The sequence below is a fragment of the Megalopta genalis genome, chromosome 1 (genome assembly GCF_051020955.1).
Source record: "Megalopta genalis isolate 19385.01 chromosome 1, iyMegGena1_principal, whole genome shotgun sequence".
In the NCBI taxonomy this organism is placed as follows: Eukaryota; Metazoa; Arthropoda; class Insecta; order Hymenoptera; family Halictidae; genus Megalopta; species Megalopta genalis.
The window spans coordinates 2,136,480-2,162,868 of NC_135013.1; the positions used below are offsets into that span (position 1 = coordinate 2,136,480).

General features: G+C 40.5%; 2 protein-coding genes and 1 long non-coding RNA gene across 14 annotated transcripts in view; 2 read left to right on the forward strand and 1 right to left on the reverse strand.

Annotated features, from left to right (window-relative positions):
* Positions 1-26,389, forward strand: part of LOC117221546 (uncharacterized) — a 182,147-nt gene that overhangs the window by 33,940 nt on the left and 121,818 nt on the right. For 2 of the 7 annotated variants that reach the window (XR_013032691.1, XR_004490528.2), the window contains exon 1: positions 7,008-7,320. The exons of the other annotated variants lie outside the window; for them this stretch is intronic. The gene's annotated coding sequence lies outside the window, so the exon portion shown is untranslated. Of the gene's footprint in view, positions 1-7,007; positions 7,321-26,389 lie in introns of those variants that run through there. 7 annotated transcript variants of the gene reach the window in all.
* The window catches only part of wwk (anoctamin 8 white walker), a 60,326-nt gene that overhangs the window by 33,196 nt on the left and 741 nt on the right, over positions 1-26,389 (reverse strand). For all 6 annotated transcript variants that reach the window (XM_076518613.1, XM_076518603.1, XM_076518612.1 and 3 more), the window contains exon 2: positions 3,951-4,036. In XM_076518613.1, the coding sequence (XP_076374728.1) occupies positions 3,951-4,036 (86 nt within the window). The remainder of the gene's footprint in view (positions 1-3,950; positions 4,037-26,389) is intronic.
* Positions 12,882-15,698, forward strand: LOC143258791 (uncharacterized). Its single transcript, XR_013032658.1, has 2 exons — positions 12,882-13,357; positions 13,418-15,698. It is a non-coding gene; the product is annotated as an uncharacterized LOC143258791 (long non-coding RNA).

Below are 26,389 nucleotides of genomic sequence, written 5' to 3' on the forward strand. Positions count from 1 at the left end.
TCTCGCAGCAACGGAGCGGAACTAAAGCAACCGTCAATGGTCGACGGCGATGCGAGCGTTGATAAAAGAGGAGAGAGAGAAAGAGAGAGAGAGAGAGAGAGAGAGAGAGAAAGAGAGAGAGAGAGAGAGAGAGAGAGAGAAAGAGCGATAGGGAGTGAGAGCGATAGGAAGAGAGAGAGCGAGAGAAAGCGATAGGGAGTGAGAGCGAGAGAGAGAGCGCGCGAGAGAGAGTGCTCAAGAGAGAGAGCGTGACAGAGAGAGAGAGAGCGCAAGAGAGCGAGCGAGAAAGAAAGAGCGCGAGAGAGAGAGCGAGAGCGCGCGCGAGAGAGAGAGAAAAGGAAATACATACATTCGTAGGTTGCAGAGAGACGTGTCGAATGACACGGTGTGCATAGGCACCTGTTGCAGCAGCACCCCGTTTCACTTTTGCATTTAATGTCGAGAGCAACAACTCGGGAAAGACTAAGAGTCCAAGCGCGGCCTGTTCGCAACGCTTGTCGCCGCTGTACGACGTAACAATATTAGAAAATAAACGGCGGTTAAGGGACCCGTTGCCCGCGACGCGATCGGCGATTTATTGCTGCGAGCCTCTCGACGAGCGATACGGTCTAAATTAATTGCGCGCCGGCGAGGGGAGGGGGCTCGCAGTTTTCAGGTGTTAAAACGCTGTTTGCCCTCAAGATTCTACGATATTTACTTAGGAATCGAATCGCTTATCAGCGACAGCATGCGTAATTAAAAATTAAACAGAACTGTAATTAAACGTAATTTGAAGTAGATATAATTAAGCGTAGCTTGAAGTGTACGTAATTAAACGTAACTTGAAGTATACACAATTAAACGTAACTAAGTTTATACATAATTAAAATTATACACAATTGAAATCATATATAACTGAAATTATGCACAACTAAAATTATGCACAACTAAAATTATGCACAACTAAAAAATTGTGTATAACTAAAATTATATCTTTAGTGTACTGAACAATAGTAACAATAACACAATCTTTTTTTAACAGACCTGGAACTTGATTTTTTAACTATTCAGTCTCTAGTCTATTAAATAAATTACATTTGATATGCATTCACATGATTCAATAGCGTTACACAAGTAATTTCTATAATAAATCTCCTTCCCACTGTTATTAAAAAAAACGGAATAGCGTTTATACTTTTATTAATAGAAATCTTCATCGCGTATACATGAATTATAATAATTATATTAATTATAATAATAATAATAAATAATAATAATTATAATTATTATTATTAACGGAATCAAGTTTATACTTTTATTAATAGAAATCTTGTAATAATAATAATAATAATAATAATAATAATAATAATAATAATAAATAATAATAATAATTTTTTATTCCAAATAAAATTCTCATATTTCTTGTCACCGACGTTTAAACATTCAACTAAATATTAGACACAGAATAAATATGAATTGTCTTTTATCCTCTTAGCAATTAATCGTAATTAATCCTAATAGCAATGTAATCTTCGATTACAATCTGCAAAACTGTCCTAATCGTTGCAACTACGAAGAAAATAGTACCGGTGCATGGGGTTAAGAAAACGGCCGAAGAATTTTCAGCGAAAATTCGAAACGTTTCGCTTCGTCCAACGAAACGAGTTACGAGCGAAAAGCGCGCCTTCGAAAAGATGATGGAAAAGCGACGAACCACGAACGTCGTTGAACTCTGATTGTACGATACGACCGACACGATTGTATTAGCGAGGCGAATGCATGATTAATGCTAACCCGTTCGGGTGGTACGATGATGATGTCGACCCACAGAACACGCCCCGGAACACCGGAATAATACATCAGCCAATTAATTAATCCGAAGCATCGATCTATCCTTAATTAGTCCTGCCGAGCATCGGGCCGCGTCGAATCAGCGCGCACGGTGATAATGGGGAAACGTGATTGCGAGCTGCTTTTATTGTATATCGGTGCTTGTTTAACGGCGTTCGTGTTGACGCCGCGTTCATACACAGTAATTTCTCCCAGAAATTCTCGGAGCACGGAAATGAAACCGGCAGATCCGAGAATACCGAGTCGCGATTCTTCGAGCCTCGCCGGGCTCGTCTTCATGGAAAATCGGGGCGGACGGCGAGAAAAGGCAGCGGCCAGCATGCCGGTGTACATTAATCATTTTAGCGGCCGCTGACACAATAGTTTAATAGCAAGGTTTAACAAGATTATGTCAAGGTTTAACAGCATTGTTGCTTTCTGTTTACAATGAGTAAATTTGAGAAGACGAGTCGATGAAGGACATTTATCGTTGATCCTAATCTTTTTTACAATGCAATTCAATTAGAATGCAATTCAGTTAGAATGCAATTCAGTTAGAATGCAATTTAGTTAGAATGCAATTCAATTAGAATGCAATTCAATTAGAATGCAGTTCAATTAGAATGCAATTCAATTAGAATGCAATTCAATTAGAATGCAGTTCAATTAGAATGCACTTCAATTAGAATGCAGTTCACTTAGAATGCAATTCAATTAGAATCCAGTTCAATTAGAATGCAATTCAATTACAATGCAATTCAATTAGAATGCATTTCTATTACAATACGATACAATTCATTTACAATACAATGCAATTCCATTACAATTCAAATCAATTACAATTCAAATTAATTACAATTCAATTAAATTACAATGCAATTCAATTATAATGCAATTCAATTACAATGAAATACAATTACAATGCTTTTCAATTCCAATGTAATTCAATCACGTAATTGAAATACAATGCGATTAAATCACGTAACTGAAATACAATGCAATTAAATGTCATAACAGAAATACAATGCGATTAAATCACGTAACTGAGATACAATGTAATTAAATTCCGTAACTGAGTTACAATGCAATCGAATTAGCACAATTTTGGAGTTCAATAGATCTGGCATCGCCGAAAATGTCGCTCGGATAATCGAAGTTCCGAGAAACGGAGTTCTATCCGTGCCGCGTGAAATCCGTTCTGGGATGCCGGAGGGACGAGCGATTTGATCGGCGCTTTTGGTAAACAAACCACTTAGTTCCGATTATTATCAGGGACGCGGCCAGAAGAACAAATAACGAGAATTCGATTGCGCGGCGTTCCGCTTAACAATGGGTCGGCCGGACCGGTCCGGTTCGGTCCGTTCGGTCAGCGTCGTATCGATTACGGGTTGCCTAGAAATTCCGCGACGGACGAACTATTCAAATGCATAGAACGACTGGGGACGGCTGGGGGAGGGAGGGGCGAGAAAAGGGGGGGGCGAGATGAATTTCCACGGTGGATATTTTCGAAGCTTTGGCTCGTCACGAGTAATTCATGCCGGACAATGGACGAGAAATCAGCGTTTCGCGGCGCCGCGTCGCCTCGCGTCGCCTCGCCTCACGTCGCCACGCATCGCTTCGGCTCGCATCGGCTCGCCCCGCGTCTCCCCGCGTCGGCACGCATCGCCTCGCGTCGCCTCGCCTCGCGTCGCGTCGCTTCGCCTCGCCCCGCCTCGCCGCGCAGGCCTTCCCGCGCGAACCGGCAATTCTCGCGGAGACGGCTCGCGCGGTCGGTCGGACACGTTAAAAATTAATCGACCGGCTTGACAGCGAACGGTCACGCGCGACCATACAAAGAAAGCTATTGTCGAGAAGTCGCCGCCGGAACTGTCTGCGACCTGTCTCTTCGATTAGTCGCGACCTGACCGTCTCGAAACACGCTTTCGAAACGTATCAGACGGTGACTCATTGTTTCTCCTTCAGTTCACTTTGCCGGGTTCTTGCGACGCCATTATCTACTCTAGCAGCCAGTAAGTGGGGGAACGTAAACACAAAGGTGACTTCTTGCCGCGCGGGGACTATACCACGTTCTCAGCGTTAATCAATTTATTAGTAGGCTTGTCGTAGGTGAATTGTGCTGACGCACGATTGTTTCTACGCACCTGAGTTGGAACCTTTTGTATCCAAAGGCGGCGGGGGGTCATCAGGTGGCCCGTACATGGTATCTTTCGTCTGAGTAGCCGGGATGCTGCAAAAAGAAAGTTTCGCATTCGTTAGTTGAACGATTCTCATTGTTGTCTCGATACGAAACGAGACGTTGTTCGAATAAGATTTTATTCGCTTAAGAATTCGAATTTCGCGTAAGAATTTGTTTCAATAATAATAAATAATTAATTTCGATAAAAATGACAGAATATAATCTGTCTGTTTGTCATCTTTTATCGACTTATTTTTTCTACGTTACTTTGTTGAATTGCTTGAATAAAACATTTGTCGAATTATAGCAAAAGAGCTCGACAATCGAAACGATAATTCGAGAAGAAGTATTAGGTACTTTGCATTGATCTAATTCGCTGGATTGTGGACAAAACTTCTGTCCATTTTGCACAAACTTTTCGCCTTAAAGGACAAAAAGATAACAAAATTCGTTACTGTCTCGAAGAATAATTATTATCTAAAACAATTAATATTTTCCCTAAATTATAAGCTTTCATCTAAAACGGTTCTCGCTCTCGAGAAACTCAATTTCGCAGAAATATTTACGATTCATTTCTATTTGTTGCACCGCGAAAGCATTTCCGGAATTTATATTAAAATTAATACAATTATTCCTGCCCTCGTCTTTGCTCTGGCCAATTGCATTTTCTTCAAAGCGAATTCCATTTCCTTTTTATCTTGAAAAAAATATCAGAGATGCCAGTTGCATTGCCGTTGAACCGTTCGCTGGGCAAAGTGGCGGAAGAAGAATGCGACGGAAGAACATTACGAGACTGCGAATTTTATGTAACTGCCATAAACGCGTGCAGCCGTAACATAAAATTGCGAGGACGCAAGAAGAATTTATCAATATACAGGGTGTCCCAAAAATGTCTCGCAATCCGAAAGTAGGGCATTCCTGAGGTCATTCGAAGCAACTTTTTCCTTAGCGAAAATGCAATCCGCGGCTTCGTTTACGAGTTATTTGACGAAAAACGGTGACCAATCAGAGGCAAGATCATTTGGCGCGAGAAGGCCGAGCCAATGAGCGGAACTGGGCACCGTGCGCTCTGGCTGGGCCAGCCGAGCTCGCCTCTTATTGGTCAGTGTTTTTCGTTAATAACTCGTGAACGAAGCCTCGGAGAAAATTTTCGCAAAGGAAGAAGTTGCTTCAAATGACCTCAGGAACCTTCCATTTCCGGATTACGAGACATTTTCGGGACACCCTGTAGTCACGCAATGTTCTGTCCATCGAAACGAAAACAAGAGACAATTTATTTTCGTTCAAATTCTGCTTCTGACAAGCGTCTTGCAACATTTCCATTTTCCATAAAATCTCGCACAATTCTAAACACCACAGAATATTACAAGTCTTTGTAATAATAACAACGATGATAATAATAATAATAATGATAATCGTTTCGCATCTCTGCCAGGGTTGCAACGGGCTGTGTAACGAAAAAGAAGCTGGCATTCTCTGGTCGCGATACAGTGAAATGAATTCGAAATAAAATATAATAGGGGGTCGTCGTCGTAGTCGTCGTCGTCGTCGTCGTCGTCGAAGATCAAAGGCGAGGCATCGTCGGATTCTCCCGTCGTTTTAACGACTTTGGGCCGAGCCACGTGACCCGGGGATCATTAGGAGGTACTCGAGCGGTCCTCGAACAACGATAATTCTTAGTTTAATTCCTTGGCGACCCGTGTCTTTGCACGGATCGTTATATACGTGGCACGTACGTACGTAGGTTCATAAAAGGGAGGAGTGAGAGAGAGAGAGAGAGAGAGAGAGAGAGAGAGAGAGCGCGCGAGAGAGAGAGAGTGAGAGAGAGAGAGCGAGAGAGAGAGAGAGAGAGAGCGCGAGAGAGAGTGAGAAAGAGAGAGCGAGAGAAAGAAAGCGCGAGAGAGCGAGAAAGAGATAGGGGGAAAGAGAGAAAAAGGAAGAGAAAGAAAGAGAGAACAAAGAAAGAGGGAGGGAAAGAAAGAGGGGAGGTTAGAGAGGGGGAGAGGAGCAGACGGAGAGAGAGAAAGAAAGAGAGATAGAGCAGCGCGTCATTACCGTGAAGGACGTTTCAAATTGCTCGGCTTGAAGCTAAGAAAAAAAGAGCCCCGAGTGTACGAGTGTCCCTCTAATGAACTTCCTTTGTCCGGTAATCAATCGACTTTATATGTACCGACGTTGTCGCTGTTCCCCGATGATCCTCGCCACAGGGTTCTTGTTTTCATAACTTACGCGAGAAAGAACATCGAATTCCCTGTAATTAACGATACAGTGATAGGTACCCCACCGTTCCTCGGTGATCCGAAATGTTAGGCTAATTCGGATTACCCAAATTTATTTATTTATTCTATTTATTGGTGCTATTTATTTATTCTTTTTATTTATACTATTTATTGATGCTATTTATTTATGCCATTTATGTATGCTATATTTATTGATATACAATTTATGTATGCTATTTGTTTATGCTATTTATTGATATACTATTTATGTATGCTATTTATTGATATACAATTTATGTATGCTATTTATTTATGTTATTTATGTGCAACAATTGTAAATATTATACAACGTATAAACAAAACAAGATTCGTTTATTTCTGTACGATGGATTCGCAAATTGATTTCGTTAGCGTTGTTTAGAGGAGCAGCTTCAATCATCACCGGATAATCCACGAGCCTAATTTCGGGCTCCTTCGCGGCCAGCCGTCAATTACGACGACAATTTGTCCGCCTCGAGTTACAAATTGAATTACCGGGAGAATCTCGTCGCGCCGAGGGGCTGAAAAATGTGTTCGGGGCTGATAAGGTGCCACGGCGAACCAAGATTTGTGGTTTCTATTCTGTTTCTTTCTTTCTCTCTCTCTCTCTCTCTCTCGCTTGCTCGCTCTCTCACTCCCTTTCTCTCTTTCTCTCTCTCTCTCTCTCTCTCTCTCTCTCTCTCTCTCTCACTCACTCGCTCGCTCTCGGCACGCGTCGCATTGTCCAAGGCGTCCCAGCCCACTTCGCGACGCGTGTAAACAAAGCTCGCACTCGACGCAATGGAAACAGCGGAACGGCGACGGGCACACGCGCTGCTAACAACAGACTTGACCTTTCGGTTCTCGAAACCGGCAAGATCCGAGGAAGCTATGACGATAATAGTACAGTCTTTAACGCGCGTTACGGGGCGGAGAGATAATGGCCGCGCGGAATGAGAGGCCGCGCGAGTAATAAACCGGGAATAGAGGGTACAATAAAAAGGCAGCGAGATAGAGACAACAATGTTCCGAGAGAAGATGAAGCAACCGAAGGAAGCTAACGAGAGAGATAAAATAGGATCGCGGGCGAAGTGGAAGGTAAACATTGCTAAGTATACACAGGAGCAACGAATGTGTTACTGCGAGCTACAGTAATTTCTCCCGAAAATGCCAAATTTCGGGTTACTATGAATTTCCTACTAGTTACTGCCGAATTTTCTGTGCTAGTCCTACGCCCATGGAATTTATTGCTACGTCAATTTTAACCCCTGTCGTCATTAATTAAGCATTTAAGTAACTAAATCATGGCAAATAAAATGAATATAAATTTTCTTTTTCTTCTACGAAACTGTCACGATCGAAAAAGTGCTCGTCACTGTCACTGCGAGGAAAATATTACGGCAAGGGTTTAATATACAATATCGTGGCTGCCGCTGAGCAAATAAAAAGCACGTTAATTTCAAAGCGCACTGTTTTCCTTCCTTTCTTTTTGCGTTGCGTTGCGCGACAACGAGAAAGGAAATACCGCGCGCGAAAAATATACAGGGTGTCCCAAAAATGTCTCGCAATCCGAAAGTGGCGAGTTGCTCGGGTCATTCGAAGCAACTTCTTCCTTTACAAAAATTTTCTCTGAGGCTTCGTTAACGAGTTATTAACGAGAAACAGTGACCAATGAGAGGCGAGCTCGGCCGGCGCGAGGCGACCGAGCCAATGAGCGGAACTGGGCTTCGCGCGCTGGTTGTCCGGGCCGCCTCGCGTCAGCCGTACTCGATTCTTATTGTTCACTGTTTTTCGTTAATAACTCGTTAACGGTGTCTCGGAGAAAATTTTTGTAAAGGAAAAAGTTGCTTCAAACGATCCGAGGAACCCGCCATTTTCGGATTACGAGACATTTTTGGGACACCCTGTATTTCTGCAGGAGAACTACTTAGCCACCAGGGTTCCATTAAAATCTGCGTACACGGCACCGCGCTTCGACGTGTGTTTTCTTGTCGTAGCCACCACATACGTAGCAACCACTCTCGTAATTACAGCGCGCGCGTCCGGTATTCGCGCGAAATCTGGTTCGCCTAGGGGGTGAGCGAAGGAAACGCCGTTTTCTATCGGCGGAACGGATATATCGATCTCAAGTCGCCAATGTTGTCGCGGAAGGGTGCACACGCGAGGCCCGCGAGAAAGGTTTCCACTCGCAGATAACGATTGCAAATATGACCTATAAGCAATCTGGGTGGCCGACCTGCGCCTTGAAAATCGACCTCGCGGCTTTTCTGCTGCCGACGGCGGCGCGACGCGGTCCGACGGCTCTACGAAAATTCTGTCACCCGGACATTTCGCTGTGGCTCCTCCCATTTCACGCTCTTCGACTCTTCGATGCTTCGACGATCTCATTGGCAGCCGCAAGTGGCAGCCGCGATACAGCAATTTCTCCCCAATTCGCGTTCAGATTGCGCAGAAAAATCGACAATTTTGGGAAGAGGAGATTATTCAAGCCTTGCGAACAATACTTTAAAATCTAGCAGAATAGAACTAAATTTAAAGAATTTCTAATTTTTTATTAAGGGTTAACGGTTGACATTGTAGCGGATTTCAATTTCTACGTTTTGACAGAAAAGTTGTAGCTATGTTTTAGCTAGATTTTAGCTAACTTAAAAGAGGAAAAGTTATAATTTAGAAGGTATGATTTAATAGCTATAATTAAAAAGCTATAATTTAATACCTATAATTTAATAGCTACAATTTAAAAGCTATAATTTAATAGCAATAATTTAATAGCTACGATTTAAAAGCTATAATTTAAAAGCTTTAATTTAATAGCTACAATTTTATAGCTACAATATAGAAGCTACAATTTAATAGCTACAATTTAATAACTATAATTTAAGAGCTACAATTTAATAGCTATAATTTAAAACATATAATTAAAAGCTTCTTCGACCATGACTAAGTTTTGGCAGATCTCTGTCCAAGATCAAAATTTTCTGGGGCGATAATAAATAGAAATTTCCCTTCGTCGAAGCAATTCGCGTATTGCGAAATATTTTTGCGCTCGATTTCAAAGGGAACCGTCGCGTTCGGCGAACGCGCCGAGTTACAAAGCTCTCTGTGATTTCTGCCCCCCCCCTCCGCGTTTCAAATCCGACTGATTACCTGCGAAACTTCGTAACACTTCGAGTGAAAGTTCGTTAGGATGCAACGAAATTCGCTCGGGCTCTCTTTCCCTTTGTCTGAGCCAGATTAAGTGTTTGTCAGAATTTAATCAGCCCGAGAAACAGTCTCATAGCAAACTCTCGGCGGCGGGGATTCTCGCTTTAATCCATAAATTCAATTACCCTTGTGAAAACGGCTTAATGATATTAATAGTTTTCCGGCGGAGGCGGCGGCTCCGGGAGATTCGTTCGCGTCATCGGCGACCGTTGGATGAACTCGCGACGACCGCTTTCGTCAAATGATGACGGAGGGGTGACCGCAACCCTTAACGAGGGTAACTGTCGCGCTGCATAAACTGAAGAATTTCGGAGACACGCGTTCCCTATTTTGGCCGGTAGATTGCACGATTTTGCATAGAAACGGATAAACAATTAATAATAATTGAAAAGAAGAAAGAACATTATTTTTTTAAATATTGTTTAACCCTTAGCGCTCCGAAGGCTCTGTTACGGAGACATTTGTCATTTGTTCCGTAACTCCGAAGGCTCCGCTGCGGAGCCGAATGTTTTTAGCATACGTTATCGTCGGCGTTAGCAATTGTTATCTGTAGTTAAAACGTGCTTTTTTTTAGAGCCGAGCGATACCGAAGACGAATTTGATTTTGAAGAGTTAAAAGACATTGTGGAAGACAATGTTGGTCATGATTCTGACGCTTCGAGTAGTAGCAGCGAAATTATACTACCAAAGAGACGAAGAATGAGAATTATTGAAAGTGAAAGCGAAGATTCGTTACAAGACTTAGACGAATGGCGCGATGTTACGGAAGAATTACATATTCCAGATAGAATACCTTTTAGCGTATTGCCACAGGTCGTTTGACCACAAGTTCTTACTAACATTGAACAGCCGATACAATATTTTAAATTATTTTTCACGGACGAATCGGTAAATGAAATTATAAAGGAAACCAACGATTACGCAGAAAATGTTCTAAACTTAAAAGAAATATCTGATAACTCTATTTGGCAAAGTGAATACTGTGACACTTGTCCAAGTAAACCCAGAATGCACATGGGAGATTGTTACCAAAGATATCGCACCATGGTGAATTACAGAATTTAAAATTTATCTTTTATTTACAATAGGAAAATGTATATTTATAAAATAAATAAAATATCGAATGCATTCGCAAAGACGTGTAATCTTTTTCGCTCGAAATAATAAGACTACCATTATCTGAGGCGCTCCGCTCCAAAAATGTGCCGGAGTTGCGATTAAATTTGCCGATGAAAGATGCGTATTTTCTTTGGTTCTCGAAGAAAATTAGTTCTCTTAACGCTTCCACGACCGCACCAGAAACCTTAAAAATTTCCCAAAATTAGAGTATTTCATTCGATTAAACAAAAATTACGAAGCAAGCTTATATAGCATCAATTACTCCTTCAACATTCGTATCTCTTGCAAATCTGAATAAAATTGCACGGTCAGTTTTAATTAGACGCGGAAGATCTCCCCAATCGGTCATCGATCGACTGAATTTAAAACGGGGAGATCAACCCCATTCGGTTGGCTAAGTGTTAAAAAATATGGTTTTTATCCCTCGATTTTTAGGGCGAGAAGATATAACAGATATCGAAACACATAAAAGAGTTATAACAGAGGAACGGTAATAAAAAGATACGAGAGAAACAAATTTTTCGACCAACAACATCGTACGGAAAATCTCATTAAAATCGGCTAGTTACACTTGGAAGCGTTCCCGTGTAAGGGCGGGACACTGGAACGGAGAATGGGCAAGGCTAATTAGAGAAACAAACTTAAAAGACAACAACAGGCGGTCGAGGAGATAAGAACGGAACGGGGTGCAGATTTAAGAACTACTCAAAGTAGACCGCGAACGTGGCTGGCCGCCAGAGCCCGCGGTCGCTAAAACGCTAACTTCCGCGGAGTGTGAACTCTCGGGGGCTCCCTCCCGGTGGTCTGACAACTCAAAGGTTTAAATCCTCGGTTAATTCCCTTTGGTCGCGCGCGCACGCAACGTCACGCAACATGTCGCAGCGCTCTGCGCCGGTGTTCAGTGAAACGTGGCCGGATTTTAATAAGCGCGAGACTTGCTCGTTGACGGTGAAAAGACGGAGCAACCCCCCGAGCTAGCAAAACCTACGCTGTGTGTAATTAAAGCGTGCCCATTTTTCAAGTTTTACCTTCAAATTTCGCGCAATTTAACCCTTTGCCCTACAACCACGTTTGAGAGACGTGGTCAGATAATCGGGTCAGAAATGATATCACGTCTGAGAGACGTGGTCAAAAAATCGAACTAAAAGTGATTATAATGTCTGAGAGACGTGGTCAAAACATCGAGTTAGGAATGATCATTACGTCCGAGGGGCGTTGTTAAAAAATCGAACTAGAAATTATTATCACGTCCGAGGGGCGTGGTCAAAAAATCGAACTAGAAATGATTATCACGTCCGAGGGATGTGGTCAAAGGATCGAACTAGAAATGATTATCACGTCTGAGAGACGTGGTCAAAAAATGGAGTTAGGAATGATTATCACGTCTGAGAGACGTGGTTAAAAAATCGAGCTAGGAATAATTATCACGTCTAAGAGACGTGGTTTAAAAGTCGAGCTAGGAATAATTATCACGTCTGAGAGACGTGGTCAAAAAATCGAACTAGAAGTGATTATCACGTCCGAGGGATGTGGTCAAAGAATCGAACTAGAAATGATTATCACGTCTGAGAGACGTGGTCAAAAAATGGAGTTAGGAATGATTATCACGTCTGAGAGACGTGGTTAAAAAATCGAGCTAGGAATAATTATCACGTCTAAGAGACGTGGTTAAAAAATCGAGCTAGGAATAATTATCACGTCTGAGAGACGTGGTCAAAAAATCGAACTAGAAGTGATTATCACGTCCGAGGGATGTGGTCAAAGAATCGAACTAGAAATGATTATGACGTCTGAGAGACGTGGTCAAAAAATTTAACCAGAAATGATTACCACGTCTGAGAGACGTTGTAATCATTTTTAGTTCGATTCTTTTTAACTTGTGCATTAACTTTCACGAAATTTCTAACAATTCTTAATAATAAACAGGCGTTGTTGAATCGAATATCTCTCCATTTTTGTTCACCTCAATGTTTCTACTTGTCGAACGTCAAATAATACAGGGTGTTCCATAATTATGTTAATACTTACATAGGGGTGATTCCCGAAGTCATTTGAAGCAACTGCGAAAATGCAATCCGCGGCTTCGTTTCCGAGTTATTAACGAAAAACCAGTGACCAATGAGCGGAGCTAAGCTCCGACCGCTAGCTGGCTCGGCCGCCTCGCGCCAGCCGAGCTCGCTTCTCATTGGTCGAGCGTCTTTCGTCAATTACTCGTAAACGATGCCTCGGAGAAGATTTTTGTAAAGGAAAAAGTTGCTTCGAATGACCTAAGGAATCACTATTATCACTAGTATGCAAAATTTAAACAGCGCAAAGTTTGAAAACACTTAAAAATATCGACACCCTTTATAAAACAGCGCGAACGCTGGTCGATATTTGACGCGTCGATACATACGTGCATTCATACAGGAAAAGTTTCCGCGCTTCCCTGATTTTAAGAAGCACTAGAAATTCAGGCGCGTCTTACAGTTTTGCCGCGGAGTGTACCAACAACGGTGCGGCAGCCAGTCTGTTCCCGACACTGCTACTGCTTCTGTTGCGCGACAGATAACGGTCCGCGCGCGGCCGCAGCTTCGACAATCCGAACTTTCTTCGTTTCAAGTTTCCGCATAATTATAGCTTTAGGGACATCGGCGGCAAGGTGACGCGCTGTGCGCACAGCTCGCCGTCGAGTTGATTGGGCGAACTCGAGTGCCGGAATTATAGGGCACGGCGAGGCGACACGCTTCTACTCGTTCCCTGCCTGCTACGCGTGAACCTTTGCGCCCGTGTTATAACCGGTGACCTTTCCGTTCGCAGATTAATCGACCGGGTGCGTATCCGTTTATTCCTGTCGCTCCGCCGACAATTATCTCATCGATAATCATTTCAGCGACGAGACGATTTCGCCGACGCGGCATCGCTTTCCACGGCAATGTTTGTTTACTCAGCGACGCTGCTCGTCGGATCTTTCTCCGACCGTCGCTTCGCCGATGATCGTTTCACCGAATCAACGCCTAATTCACAGCGACAAGCATAAACGGTTGAATTATTTCTTACATATTTTTATCTTTCTTTGTATTTCTATGTCTTTTTCTTTTTTGCCAAAATCGATCCGGTGGCCGGGTCAATGTTGACCCGGATTTACATTTAAATCGTTCCTTTCATTATTCGATCTTCGGCGATTCAATCAAATGGATCGCCGGTTAAATTGGGGACAGCAAAACGGCTAATAAGTCTGCTAGAAATATTATTAGAAATCTAAGAAAGATTGAAAGATTGTCGAACGAAGCTGAGAATTGTTATAAACATTTACGATAATAATACATTTGTTTACTACTTCAGAAATCTGTTTCCCTTTTATTTAGATCGCGGAGCAATCGCAACGGTGCGAGGTTAGAAATTTAACCTTACACATTTTGATCTTTCTTTCTATTTCTTTTTTATCTTGCCAAGATCAATTCGGTGGCCGGGTCAATGTTGACCCGGGTTTACATTTAAATCGTTCGTTTCATTACTCGATCTTCGGCGATTCAATCGAATAGATCGCCGGTTAAATCGGGAACAGCAAAGCGGCTAACAAGTCTGCTAGAAATATTATTAAAAATCTAAGAAAGATTGAAAAATTGTCGAACGAAGCTGAGAACTGTTATAAACATTTACGATGATAGTACATTTGCGAAAATGGTCGGAGGGTTAATTCTATACTATTGTCTATTGGAAAGTCGCGAAAGTAATTCCGGTGTTTTTCTAAGCTATTTGCAAAAAGTAAATTTACCAGATTCTGTATCTCAGTGAGAAGAACAAAATATTTGCAGTCTGTTTACTACTTCTGAAATCTGTTTTCCTTTTATTTAGATCGCGAAGCGATCGCAACGGTGCGAGGTTACAAATTTAACCTTACACATTTTGATCTTTCTTTCTATTTCTATTTCTTTTTTATCTTGCCAAGATCGATCCGGTGACCGGGTATTAAAATTATTCATTTAATTGCTCGATCTTCGACGATTAAATCGAAAAGATCGCCGTTAAATTGGGAATAACAAAGCGGCTAACAAGTCTGCTGGAAATATTATTAAAAATCTAAGGAAGATTGAAAAATTGTCGAACGAAGCTGAGAATTGTTATAAACATTTACGATGATAGTACATTTGCGAAAATGGTCGAAGAGTTAATTTCATACTATTGTCTATAGGGACGTCGCGAAAGTAATTCCGGCGTTTTTCTAAGCTGTTTGCAAAAAGTAAATTTACTAGATTCTGTATCTCAGTGAGAAGAACCTTTTATTTAGATCGCGGAGCGATCGCATCGGTGCGAGGTTAGAAATAACCTCGAAACAGTACGCAAGCTGTAAATATTTTGATCTCGGTTTACAAAGGATCACCCGTTGGACATGGAAAACAAAAACGGAACGGTTCGAACGCACGGTGCGCAATCATTAATCGTGGTGATAAAATCGACGGGGTTTGTTTACGACCGGGCTCGGCTCGGCCTGCTGATAATTAATTAACGATAGGAAGACGGGAAAGCGCTCGCGGCGCGGCGACGCTCGGAGGCCGTTTCCAGCTTTCGTTCGGCGTATCGACGGCGCGCACGGTCCGTTTCCGAGTCCTGAGAACCGTTAGCTTAGCAACGCCTCGTTTTGGTAGCGGTCACGGGGATGTGGTGGAGGCCTCTTACGTCACTGCGAAGTATTCGGAGCAGCCTCGCCGAGAAACTCTCCGGGTCTCAACCCCGGACTCTCATACCTTCGACGGATAAACGTCGATTGAGGTCTGGCAATTCCGTGACCCGGCAATTTCGCATCAACCCGTTGTAGCCAATTCAAATTCAAGGTCGCGCCAACCGCTCGCCCGTATCAGCTCCCTGCAATGGCTGCGGAAAATTGCTACGTCTCCCTCGAATATACGTTCAGAGTATAAAATTATTGTATTATAATTATAGTGTACAAAAAGTTACGTTGTTATTATTATAGAATGATTGTGTTGCTATATTATTACGGTATAATTATGATGTTATTATTGCAGTATAATTGTATTGTTATTATTACAGTATAATTATGTTCTTGTTATTATAGTATAGTTATATCGTTATTATTACGGTATAATTGTATTGTTATCATTGCAGTTCAATTATATTCATATTGTTATAGTATAAAATTATTGTTATAATAATGAACTGCGTTGGTTTCCTTACGGACTGCAAATGATCCATCTTTTTGTAATGTATCGCCGTACGGTAAAATAAAATAGATGAAATAAAACAAGTAAATAAAATGAATTAAAATAAAATAAAATAAAGTAAAATAAAGTAAAGTGAAATAAAGTAAAGTGAAATAAAGTAAAGTAAAATAAAGTAAATAAAATGAATTAAAATAAAATAAAATAAAGTAAAGTAAAATAAAGTAAAATAAAATAAAGTAAAATAAAATAGAATAAAATAAAATAAAGTACAGTAAAATAAAACAGAATAGAATAAAATACAACAACTTAAACTTAAATAAAACGCAATAATTCGTGCGACAAATTTAACACCACGCTATTAAAATTATTATAATATATGCTACAATAAAAAAAAAGAAGGGAATAACATTCATATTTATTTTTAAATACTATTTCGTAGCGAGTGCAAGGAGTTTGCTATAATTTCGATCACTATGGAATTCGTTGTTTCTTCGATCGGACGCTGCACACACAAATGCAATATTTGAAATGATTTGGTGAAGTATTTTTTTTTTTTTTTTGATCGGCGGATATTGTCGCCTAGCTGGACGCAACCTTTTCGCAGCCGATAGCCAGCGACTGACACGGTTCGCTACTTTCTGCAAGGGGTCGCTGTACTAAAATCAGTTTCCCTTTGTTTACAGCCTTTTTCTCGCAGCCTCCCTAGTCTATCGAGCGTCATAATGAATTTTCACGGTGAAATTTACAAGCTATTCGGTCGCTTCTCTGTCCGTTTTGTTCCCTCTACAGACGTCGTTCGTCCTCAGACCTCATTCCTCGAATTGTTCGAGTTGCTCTCGTTTTGCTTCGTCGTCTTCTTTTTCCACAATTTTCTCCGTGCCGTTCTTCTGTGTCGAAGAAAATGTACTTCGTCGTGCTTCACGTTGTTTTGTACATCACATTGTACGTTTTGTACATTGTCGCGCTTTCGTAATTGCTACGAAATTCACCCTTTAACGAGCGACAGGATGACGGATTTTTCATCGAAAAGATTCTTATCGGACTGCACAGTATTTTATCTATTTTCCACATTATTTTATCAACGATGACTAGATCGGATTAATTCAAACTTCGTACGTCGAACGTGTAGCTTAACGTGTAGAATGTCGGTTTCGTTCGATCGACGACAAGATTGCTTAACCCAAGCGAAACATATCAGACTCTCTATCGAACAGTTCGACGATTCGCGCGACCATACCGGAGAAAGGAAACGTCGGATTTCGCAACCGCCAGGATAAATCCTTCGAATCCTATTTCTCTTGTAATCCTCGAGCGTCGGAATCTTCCTTTCGCTCGACGGAGCACCGTCTGCCGCGTCAGACTCGATATTATCATAATCGTAATGCCACCCCCGCGATATACGTGTAAGCAGGGTTCCGGGAAGGTTAAATTTTTGAAATAGCAAATAGTTAAAAAAATTATGTTATAAAAATTATAATATATATTTATGCTATAATATAATATTATTATTTTGCAATATATATTATTATATTATATAATAATTGCTATTAATAATTTATTGCTATAATAATAATATTAATTTATATATCTAATAAAGTTAATTTAATATAGTTAATTTAATAAAGTTGATCTAATAAAGTTAATTTAATATAGTTAATTTAATAAAGTTGATCTAATAAAGTTAATTTAATATAGTTAATCTAATAGTTAATTTTAATAAATAATAGTAAATTTTTGAAATAGTGAAGACTGTAAATATATTTATCTTCTCATATAATTTTACAAATTAACTTTTTTTTCAAATAGTAGTATATATATGGGTATTTCGTAGTTAAATACAGAGTGTCGCAGAAGTGTCTTGCAATCCGGAAATGGGGGTTCCTGAGATCATTTGAAGCAACTTTTTCCTTAGCGAAAATGTTCTCCGAGGCTCCATTTACGAGTTATTAGCGAAAGATAGTGACCAATGAGCGGCCAGCTCGGTTGGCGCGCGGCGATCGCGCCAAGTAGCGGAACTGGGCTACGCGTGCTTGTTGGCTCGGCCGCCTCGCGCCAGTCGAGCTCGCCGCTCATTGGCCACTGCTTTTTCGTTAATAACTCGTAAACGAAGCCTCGGAGAAAATTTTTGTAAAGGAAAAAGTTGCTTCGAATCACCTCAGGAATCGCCCCTTTCAAGCTATTAACGTAATTACGGAACCCTGTATATTTGAAATGCCATTTCCATGTGTAACTACTATTTTAAACAAAAAATTGATTAATTCCGTGTCACATAAGAAGGCAAGAATATTTATAGTCCATCTGTCGTTTGGAAAATTGATTTTCCTCGAGCCCCGCGTGCAAGACGGTCGAGCATCGAAACGGGTCAACGTGTTCGGTTCGGGCTTGATCCGGCCCGCTATGAAATAGAGCTCGCAAGATCCGCTTCTATCGAAAAAGTATCCGGAGGGCGAGGAGGGCGCGTTACGACGCTGGCGAGCCCTAGGCACTTTTCTAATGACTCCGTCCATCTGCCACCCCCTGGATCCCACCGTATTCATCAACCGCCCGCGGCGGTCTCGCCGCCCCAGGCAATTTCGTTGCCGCCGTGCAGTTTCTACTAGAAAATTCAACCTTGCACTTCATCATCCCCCCCGGCCCCGTCGTTTTCTCCCGCATTCCTCCGTTCTCTCCTTTTCTTCCTCTCTTCGTTAACTTTGTCCAATTACATCTCTATTTTTACGTCTATCCCTTTGTTTTCTCTGTGTGCTGTATTTAAAGCCGGCTCTCTCTTTCTCTCTCTTTTGTCAACAATCAAATTAAAAGCCGAGGGCTGCTTCGGCATGTTTCTTCACATTTTTCCGTACACCGTGTAAGAAAGAATAAAACGTCACTACACACTATGCTAGATCGATGATTCTACGCCCACGATTCAGTCGGAGACAATGCAAGCAAGGTGACGTTAAATCAACCTCGACTGGTTCCTTCAAGGTCGAAGGATTGCACTTTTTTTTTTCTTGGACGTGTCTCGCGCTTAGTTCTTTCTACTGTTTTTAATAAATAGCAGTTTTATTTTTTATTTTGTAAATTATCAGATTTTACAACTTCTTTTTACAGTTTTATTTATACTTTTATTATATGCATATTTATTATTTTATTATATATGTCTTTTAAAATAACCTTAACCTTGACATAACCAAACTCTGTCGAACCGATTTGGTGTGTTTTGCTCGGGTATGCACGACTCTTTTGGTCGATACCGAAAGAGTTAAATGTTGTTGACATTTTAAGTGCTTGCTCATAGCAAACGATTGAAGAAACGATCCAAGGATACGTTCTAATAAAAATTCTGCAGTCTAAATCGATACAGTCTGACTCGAACTTGAAATAAAAGTCTAAATAAATTTCTACATAAAAGTCTAAATAAAAGTCTAAATAAAAGTCTAAATATAAGTCTAAATAAAAGTCTAAATATAAGTCTAAATGAATAAAGTATCTAAATAAATAAAAAATATAAATAAAAGTCTAAATATAAGGATAAATAAACATCTAAATAAAAATCTAAATAAATGTCTAAATAGAAGTTTAAATATAAGACTAAATATAAGTCTAAGTCTAAGTCTAAATATAAGTCCAAATATAAGTCTAAATAAATGTCTAAATATAAATTTAAATATAAGTTTAAATATAAGTCTAAATATAAATATCTAAATAAATATAAATCTAAATAAATGTCTAAATATAAAGTCTCTCTCTCTCTCTCTCTCTCTCTCTCTCTCTCTCTCTCTCTCTCTCTGAATAGAACTCTAAATAAAACTCAAAATAAAACTCAAAATAAAACTCTAAATAAACCTTCAAATAAAAGTCTAAATATTGCCATCGTTACGAAGTCTTAACACAAGTTGGTCACGTTTAGGCTACCGAATAATGCCCGGTGTCAGTATAAAACTGCCTGTTCGAGAATCCACGACTTGCTAACACGAACCATCGTGCAAACGGATCCTCTCCGGATAAAATAGCAGAACCCTCGCGAAATCCTCGTTTCATCTTCAGCGTTCGTCGGCGTTCCGAGCAGTTCAATTAGCAAAATCAACGGAAGCAGCGGGGAACTTTCTCCGTGCCGATTCGCGTGTATTCTCGCCGGAAAAGCCCGATAATCGATCGCGCGCGGGTCCATCCCGTAGCAGTTTCCGTGTCAGGTATTTCGATCCTGGTTCCGATCCCCTGATCGAAATTAGTGCGAGCCGGTTATTGGTCCCTGGACCCGTGGGTCGCCGCGCGGCAAAAGGTCAAGTCGGTACCGATTACAGTAATGTCTCTCTAATTGACGCTCAGATTCTGCAGAAAAATGAACAATTTTTGGAAGAGGAGATACGATTATTCGAGCCTTGAAGCTCGTTCTTTTATAGTTGTTGACAATTCGTAACTATAAAAGCGAACCGCAAGGCTTCAATAATCGTATCTTCTCTTCCAAAAATTGTCCATTTTTGTGGTCAATCTAGGCGTCATTTTAAAGAGACATTACTGTAAAAATTATAAAATAATCCAATCTCTTCGCGCTTCCCGAATAATATGAATTCACCGACGACGATCTTCGTCGCTGTTCTCGGCCAATAGCGATCGAGTGCCGCGGCACTGGGGCAGCTAAATAAATGTGGGGGTGGGGGGAATATAAGCGCAAAGGCGCCTTCTTGTCGCGCGAGGACTATACGTTGTTCCGCGTACAGTAATGTCTCCCTTGTTGATGCTCCGATTGTCCACTAAATCGGACAATTTGGGAAGAGGAGGTACGATTATTCGAGCCTTGATGATCGTTTTTATAATTGTGGAAAATTTATAACTATAAAAATAAACCGCAAGGCTCGAATAATCGTATCTCCTCTTCCCAAATTGTCCACTCTCGTGGACAATTAGAGAGATATTACTGTATGTCACCAGAACGCACAGGGCGCCGTGCTCGAACCGGAAACCCTTCAATCCGCAGGACTAACAGCCCGTTAGAAATGATAAACGGCCGATCCTCGGCGCCGCTGTCCCGATAACAGAACAATTTACCCTGAAACGCGATACCCGTGAGCGACAACGCGTTTCCCAGCGTGGCACGCGATTTTCACCCCGACCCCTCCCGCCCCCCGGGCGCCGCAGCTCCGCGACGCGACGTACCGTGCCACCCCCCTGCGGGACCTCGACGCCGAAAATCTCTCGATTTCCCGATAGAAAACTTTCCAAACCCGATCGAGGCCAGGGAAAGTTACAATAATTTCATTGGTCATTTTCGTTGGTCGCGCGAACTCGCTATTCGGTGTTCAATGTTTTTTTTAACGCTTATCTGACGTTTCGGGGTCATCGGCTGGGGTGGGGGAAAAATCGATTTTTGAGATGGTAAATGCACGATGATGTAAATATTTGTATAAATAGTTAGTAGTTGGTAGTACAAGTTTATATAAGTATTTATATTAAACGTTTATCTAAATAATATAAATAGTTACATTAAATGTTTATCAGAATAATATAAATACTTGTATTAAATATTTATCGAAATAATATAGATATTTATATCAAATATTTATCTAAATAATATATATATTTATATTAAATATTTATCGAAATAACATAGATATTTATATCAAATATTTATCTAAATAATATAAATATTTATATCAAATATTTATCTAAATAATATAAATATTTATATCAAATATTTATCTAAATAATACAGATATTTATATCAAATATTTATCTAAATAATATAAATATTTATATCAAATATTTATCTAAATAATATAGATATTTGTATCAAATATTTACCTAAATAATATAGATATTTATGTCAAATATTTATCGAAGTAATACAGATATTTATATCAAATATTTATCCAAATAATATAAATATTTATATCAAATATTTATCTAAGTAATATAAACATTTTTATCTTCTCACGTGATACAGAATTTAGCAAATACTCTTTTTCTCTTGAAATAGTAGCTACACGTGGAAAAATAGCATTTCAAATATATCTAAATAAACTCAGTGTTATTATTCTTCGAAAGCGAATAAATAAATAAATTATTATTAACTATTTATCCGTTCATACAAATAAAAAGAAATCCTTTGCTGCAAAAGAAAGGGACGTCGCTCGAGTACAACAAAGAAAACAGTTACGATTTTAGATTATTGACAAGTAATTACGAAATTGTTACTAAGTAATTCTTAAATTGTTTACAAATGATCGAATCTTGGTTTGTTCGTAGCGCGAGCACGATTTCGCGTCGGCCGGCAAACAGAAGATCCTTAATTGAAAAATCCGGAGTGTTTGCCGGTGCCCGGGACATTTAATTAAATTCTTCGGCATCGTAATTGTCGCATTTGTTTAACCGGGCGCAGCGGCTGGAATGCCTCTAAAATCTACATACGTGCTCGAAACGCGACGGCGGCCGGGTCGTTACCGTCTCTCGACTCTCGCACTAGACCCGTCACCTTTCTCCCGAGCCATCTCTCCGTGCCGGAGTCACCGCTGGCAGGCGGTCCGCCCTCGAGCATGCTCGCCCTTCCCCCCTCCCCTCCACTCCACTCCAGCGCCGAAATCCAAACACACGCCCTCGTAGCGGCCACTTAGCCATTCCAAGGCAAACATTCCTCGAATCCTTATTTCGTGAACGTCGCGATCGGCCGCCGCGTTCGGAAAATACTCGAGCGGCCGCCGCATCCTCGAGAAACTCTCGAGCAGTTCGTAAAATGGCGCCCCTATGGACGCGGGCCAAACACTTCTTTGCTCCGCCGGGAGTCTAGTACCGTTTATCTGAGTTATTAGTCTGGCCGAGGTCCCCATAATTTTCAAAGTTCCATCGATACCGGACATGGAGTTGGTTTATTTCTTGTTTAATAGAGATGTTTGTCAACTCTTTGTCAACCCTCGCCTCGGTTGCCAAAAAATGGCACCGTTATGTCGGAAGAAGTCGTGGACGTTCGCGAAGACGGATAAAAACGTTCTGCATGCATTGCGAGAAAAATGACTCGGTAAACAAAATAATGATAATAATTTGGCTGCGGATTTTATGAGCAAGATTATGACAGGAAATACAAAATAGGATCATCATAAAAAAAGGGCAAGTTGTTAAAACTATTGCTAAAACTATTCAGAGAAAAGATACGTTTTCAGCCAAGTACAGTTTTTTTTTAGCAAAGTTTTTCAGATATTTTATGATTTAAAAATGATGATGTATGATTTATAAACATCCTGCCGAAGGATATCCTTAATTATAATATATCTTAATATCCTTAATTTCTAACAGAAATTAATTCATCGAATACAAAGCAACGACAACATCTAAAGAATTGAAAAATACTGTTGGAATAGTCTCAAGTTACTCAAATAATTATAGAACGAAATAGGATCTTTGTAGCACCGGTATCTCCTACTTAGTGCAGACTGTTTTTATTTTGCATAAAAATCGGCTGATTAGTTGTAGGAAGTGTTCGCGAAAAATAGCGATTATCAAACTCTTCGAAATATTCTATTTGTATTGGAAATAATAGTAAATGCATTTTGAGTACATTCCCAAAAAGTTGATTTTCTAATTCTATTTTATTCTTATATACTGACGCTTATATAATTTATTTTTGAACACTTATACCTTTTCAATAAACTATCTTTTCAATAAACTACCTTTTCATCTAATTGACCTCGTTGGCAACCCATAGTTTGGTCCAAATCTTTCTGGACATCCGGTACATGTATATCGCTTCGGCTTCGCATATAATTTCTGAACGCTTACATCTTTTCAATAAAGCATTTTCGGATTTGAACATTTTTCATCTGGTAGCCCACAGTATAAGATTGGTCTTTTCTGGACACCCGGTATATGTATAATCGTTTCGGCTTCGCATGTCATTCCTGAAAGCTTACATCTTTTTAAAAAAGCATTTTAGGATTTGAACATTTTTTCATCCGGTAGCCCACGGTATAAGATTGGTCCTTTCTGGACACCCGGTATGTGTATATCGTTTCGGCTTCGTGGCGAAAAGACGGCGCGTGCAGGTGAAACGGAGATAAGCTGCGAACAAAACTGGATGAGGCCGCGAAGGATAGGTCGGTCGCGCGGACGATTTTCGGCGAGCGGGATCGATCCCCGGCCGAAAATAGGCGGCCGTAACCCCCGAAAATCATCGGCGATGATCCGAACCTAGCGAACCCGTTACGCGAGCTTTCGTAACCGCGGCAGCCTTACGGTCTTATTGCTTTAGGCTGGAACCCCGGTTCAGGACGTTTTCTCCGGCACCGTCGGCGATTTCTTTGTCCCCCGGAAACCGAAAGTCGACTCGAGCTTGGACTAGAACTGCTCGTCGCTGATCAATTCTTCGGTTTTTATATAAATATTATAGAATCTCCGTTTAAACCAAGTTTAACGTCTTAAAAACAATTTTAGAGATCCCGAGGAAATCAAAGTTTTTATAACGATGTCGTGGTTCAAAGTTTATAAATATATTTAATCCTTTTCTATAAAAAGAGATCCGTTATAATTCAAATATATAGTAGAATTTCGTTATAGATAAATTCTATTTTAGAAATTTGTTAGTATTTCTGTCATCCTTATATAAAATCAATTAATTTAATCTTTTTATTAAACGTCTATTATAATTTAAAATTTCTATTTTGGTTTCTGTCAGAAATTTACTAGAATTAAAGTTTTTATTAGAAATATATTAACGTTGAAATTTCTCTTAGAAAGTTACATAAATTTAAATTTGGAATAAAAGTTCATTCACAATTGGCATTGTTCCTATTTAAAACAAATGAATTTCGATTTTTATTAAAAATCTGCTAGAACTTAACCTTTTACTAAAAATCCATTACATGCCAAGGTTATAAAATCAATTAATTCAATCTTTTCATTAAACGTCTATTATAATTTAAAATTTCTATTTAGGTTTCCGCGTCAGAAATCTACTGAAATTAAACTTTTTCTTAGCAATATACCAACGTCGAAATTTCTCATAGAAAGCTACATAAATTTAAATTTGGAATAAAAGTTTATTCGCAATTGACATCGTTTTATAATATAAATGAATTTCAATTTCTATTAAAAATCTACTAGAACTTAACCTTCTGTCAACAATCTGATCACACAAATTAGAATATAATATTCCTAAATCCAATTTCCGCATATTCCATCGTTACACATTTCTTTTACATGCAGGAACAACGTCGGAACGTTTACGACACGAGCAAAAAAAGTACCTCTAACAATAGAACAACAATGCAAAAGTTAGCCTATAATTATGCAGCCCGCTGTACAGGGTCCGCGCAACAAACATCGTTGCAACACGATCCACATCCACCGGAACATTCCTCCCCTAAAACAAATCACACCGCCGTCGCGAAGCGACGGTTCCACAAACCAGACGATGCTCGTCGACGGACCAAACAATCCCGTTAACGCCGAGGTCCACCAAAAATTCCGGCAAGAAGAAGGGGAGGATTGGCAGCGCGCGATCATCCCCTGCGAGCCGACGGTGCTCGCAAGCGATGGCCCGATTCAATGTTTATCACGAACGCTTACATCTTCTCAAAAAAGCATTTTAGGATTTGAACATTTTTTCATCTGGTAGCCCATAATATAAGATTGGTCCTTTCTGGATGAAATAGGATCTTTGTAGCACCGGTATCTCCTAATTAGTACGGACTGTCTTTATTTTGCATAAAAATCTGCTGATTAGTTGTAGGAAGTGTTCGCAAAAATGAACGATTATCAAACTCTTCGAAATATTCCATTTGTATTGGAAATAATAGTAAATGCATTTTGAGTACATTCCCAAAAAGTTGATTTTCTAATTCTATTTTATTTTTATATACCAATGCTTATATAATTTATTTTTGAACGCTTATACCTTTTCAATAAAGTATTTCTCGAATATATAAGTTTATTTGAACGTTTTTCATCTATTTGACCTCGTTGGCAACCCATAGTTCGGCCCAAATCTTTCTGGACATCCGGTATATGTCGTTTCGGCTTCGCATATAATTTCTGAACGCTTACATTTTTTCAAAAAAGCATTTTCGGATCAGGCCAAACAATCCCGTTAACGCGAGGTCCACCAAAAATTCCGGCAAGAAGAGGGGGTGGATTGACAGCGCGCGATCATCCCCTGCGAGCCGACGGTGCTCGCAGGCGATGGCCCGATTCAATGTTTATCACCGACGACGGCCGAGATTGCACAAGAGGGTCGCTGGCTATAGTACGCTGTCTTACCTAGCTTACATAATAACAGAGCAACCCCGCCGCGACGCGCCGCGCCGCGGGGTAGCGTCGTTCGGGGTAGCGAAACCGACTAAAATATCTGCGAAACTAAACAGCACCATCGAAGAAGAATCGTCGTCGAAACGAGCACAGAGAGCACAGAGAACACAAAGAGAAAGAGAGAGAGAGAGAGAGAGAGAGAGAGGGAGAGAGAGAGAGAGAGAGAGAGAGAGAGAGAGTCTCAAAGACTGCTTTCGAGTGGCTCGATAAGGGACAACCCTTTCCGCGAAGGCGAGAGCAGCTTATCGCGAAACCTGGCCGTCGCAGGGCCGTGTGCTCGTCGGACCCGCTGACACCGTTTCCCTCGTCTTGCTATCTACAGACGACCTGCGGCCAACCAATTCCGATCGACCACCGTTCGCGAAACCCTTCCTGCACTCGCACTGTCCCATTTTGGCGACACCGAT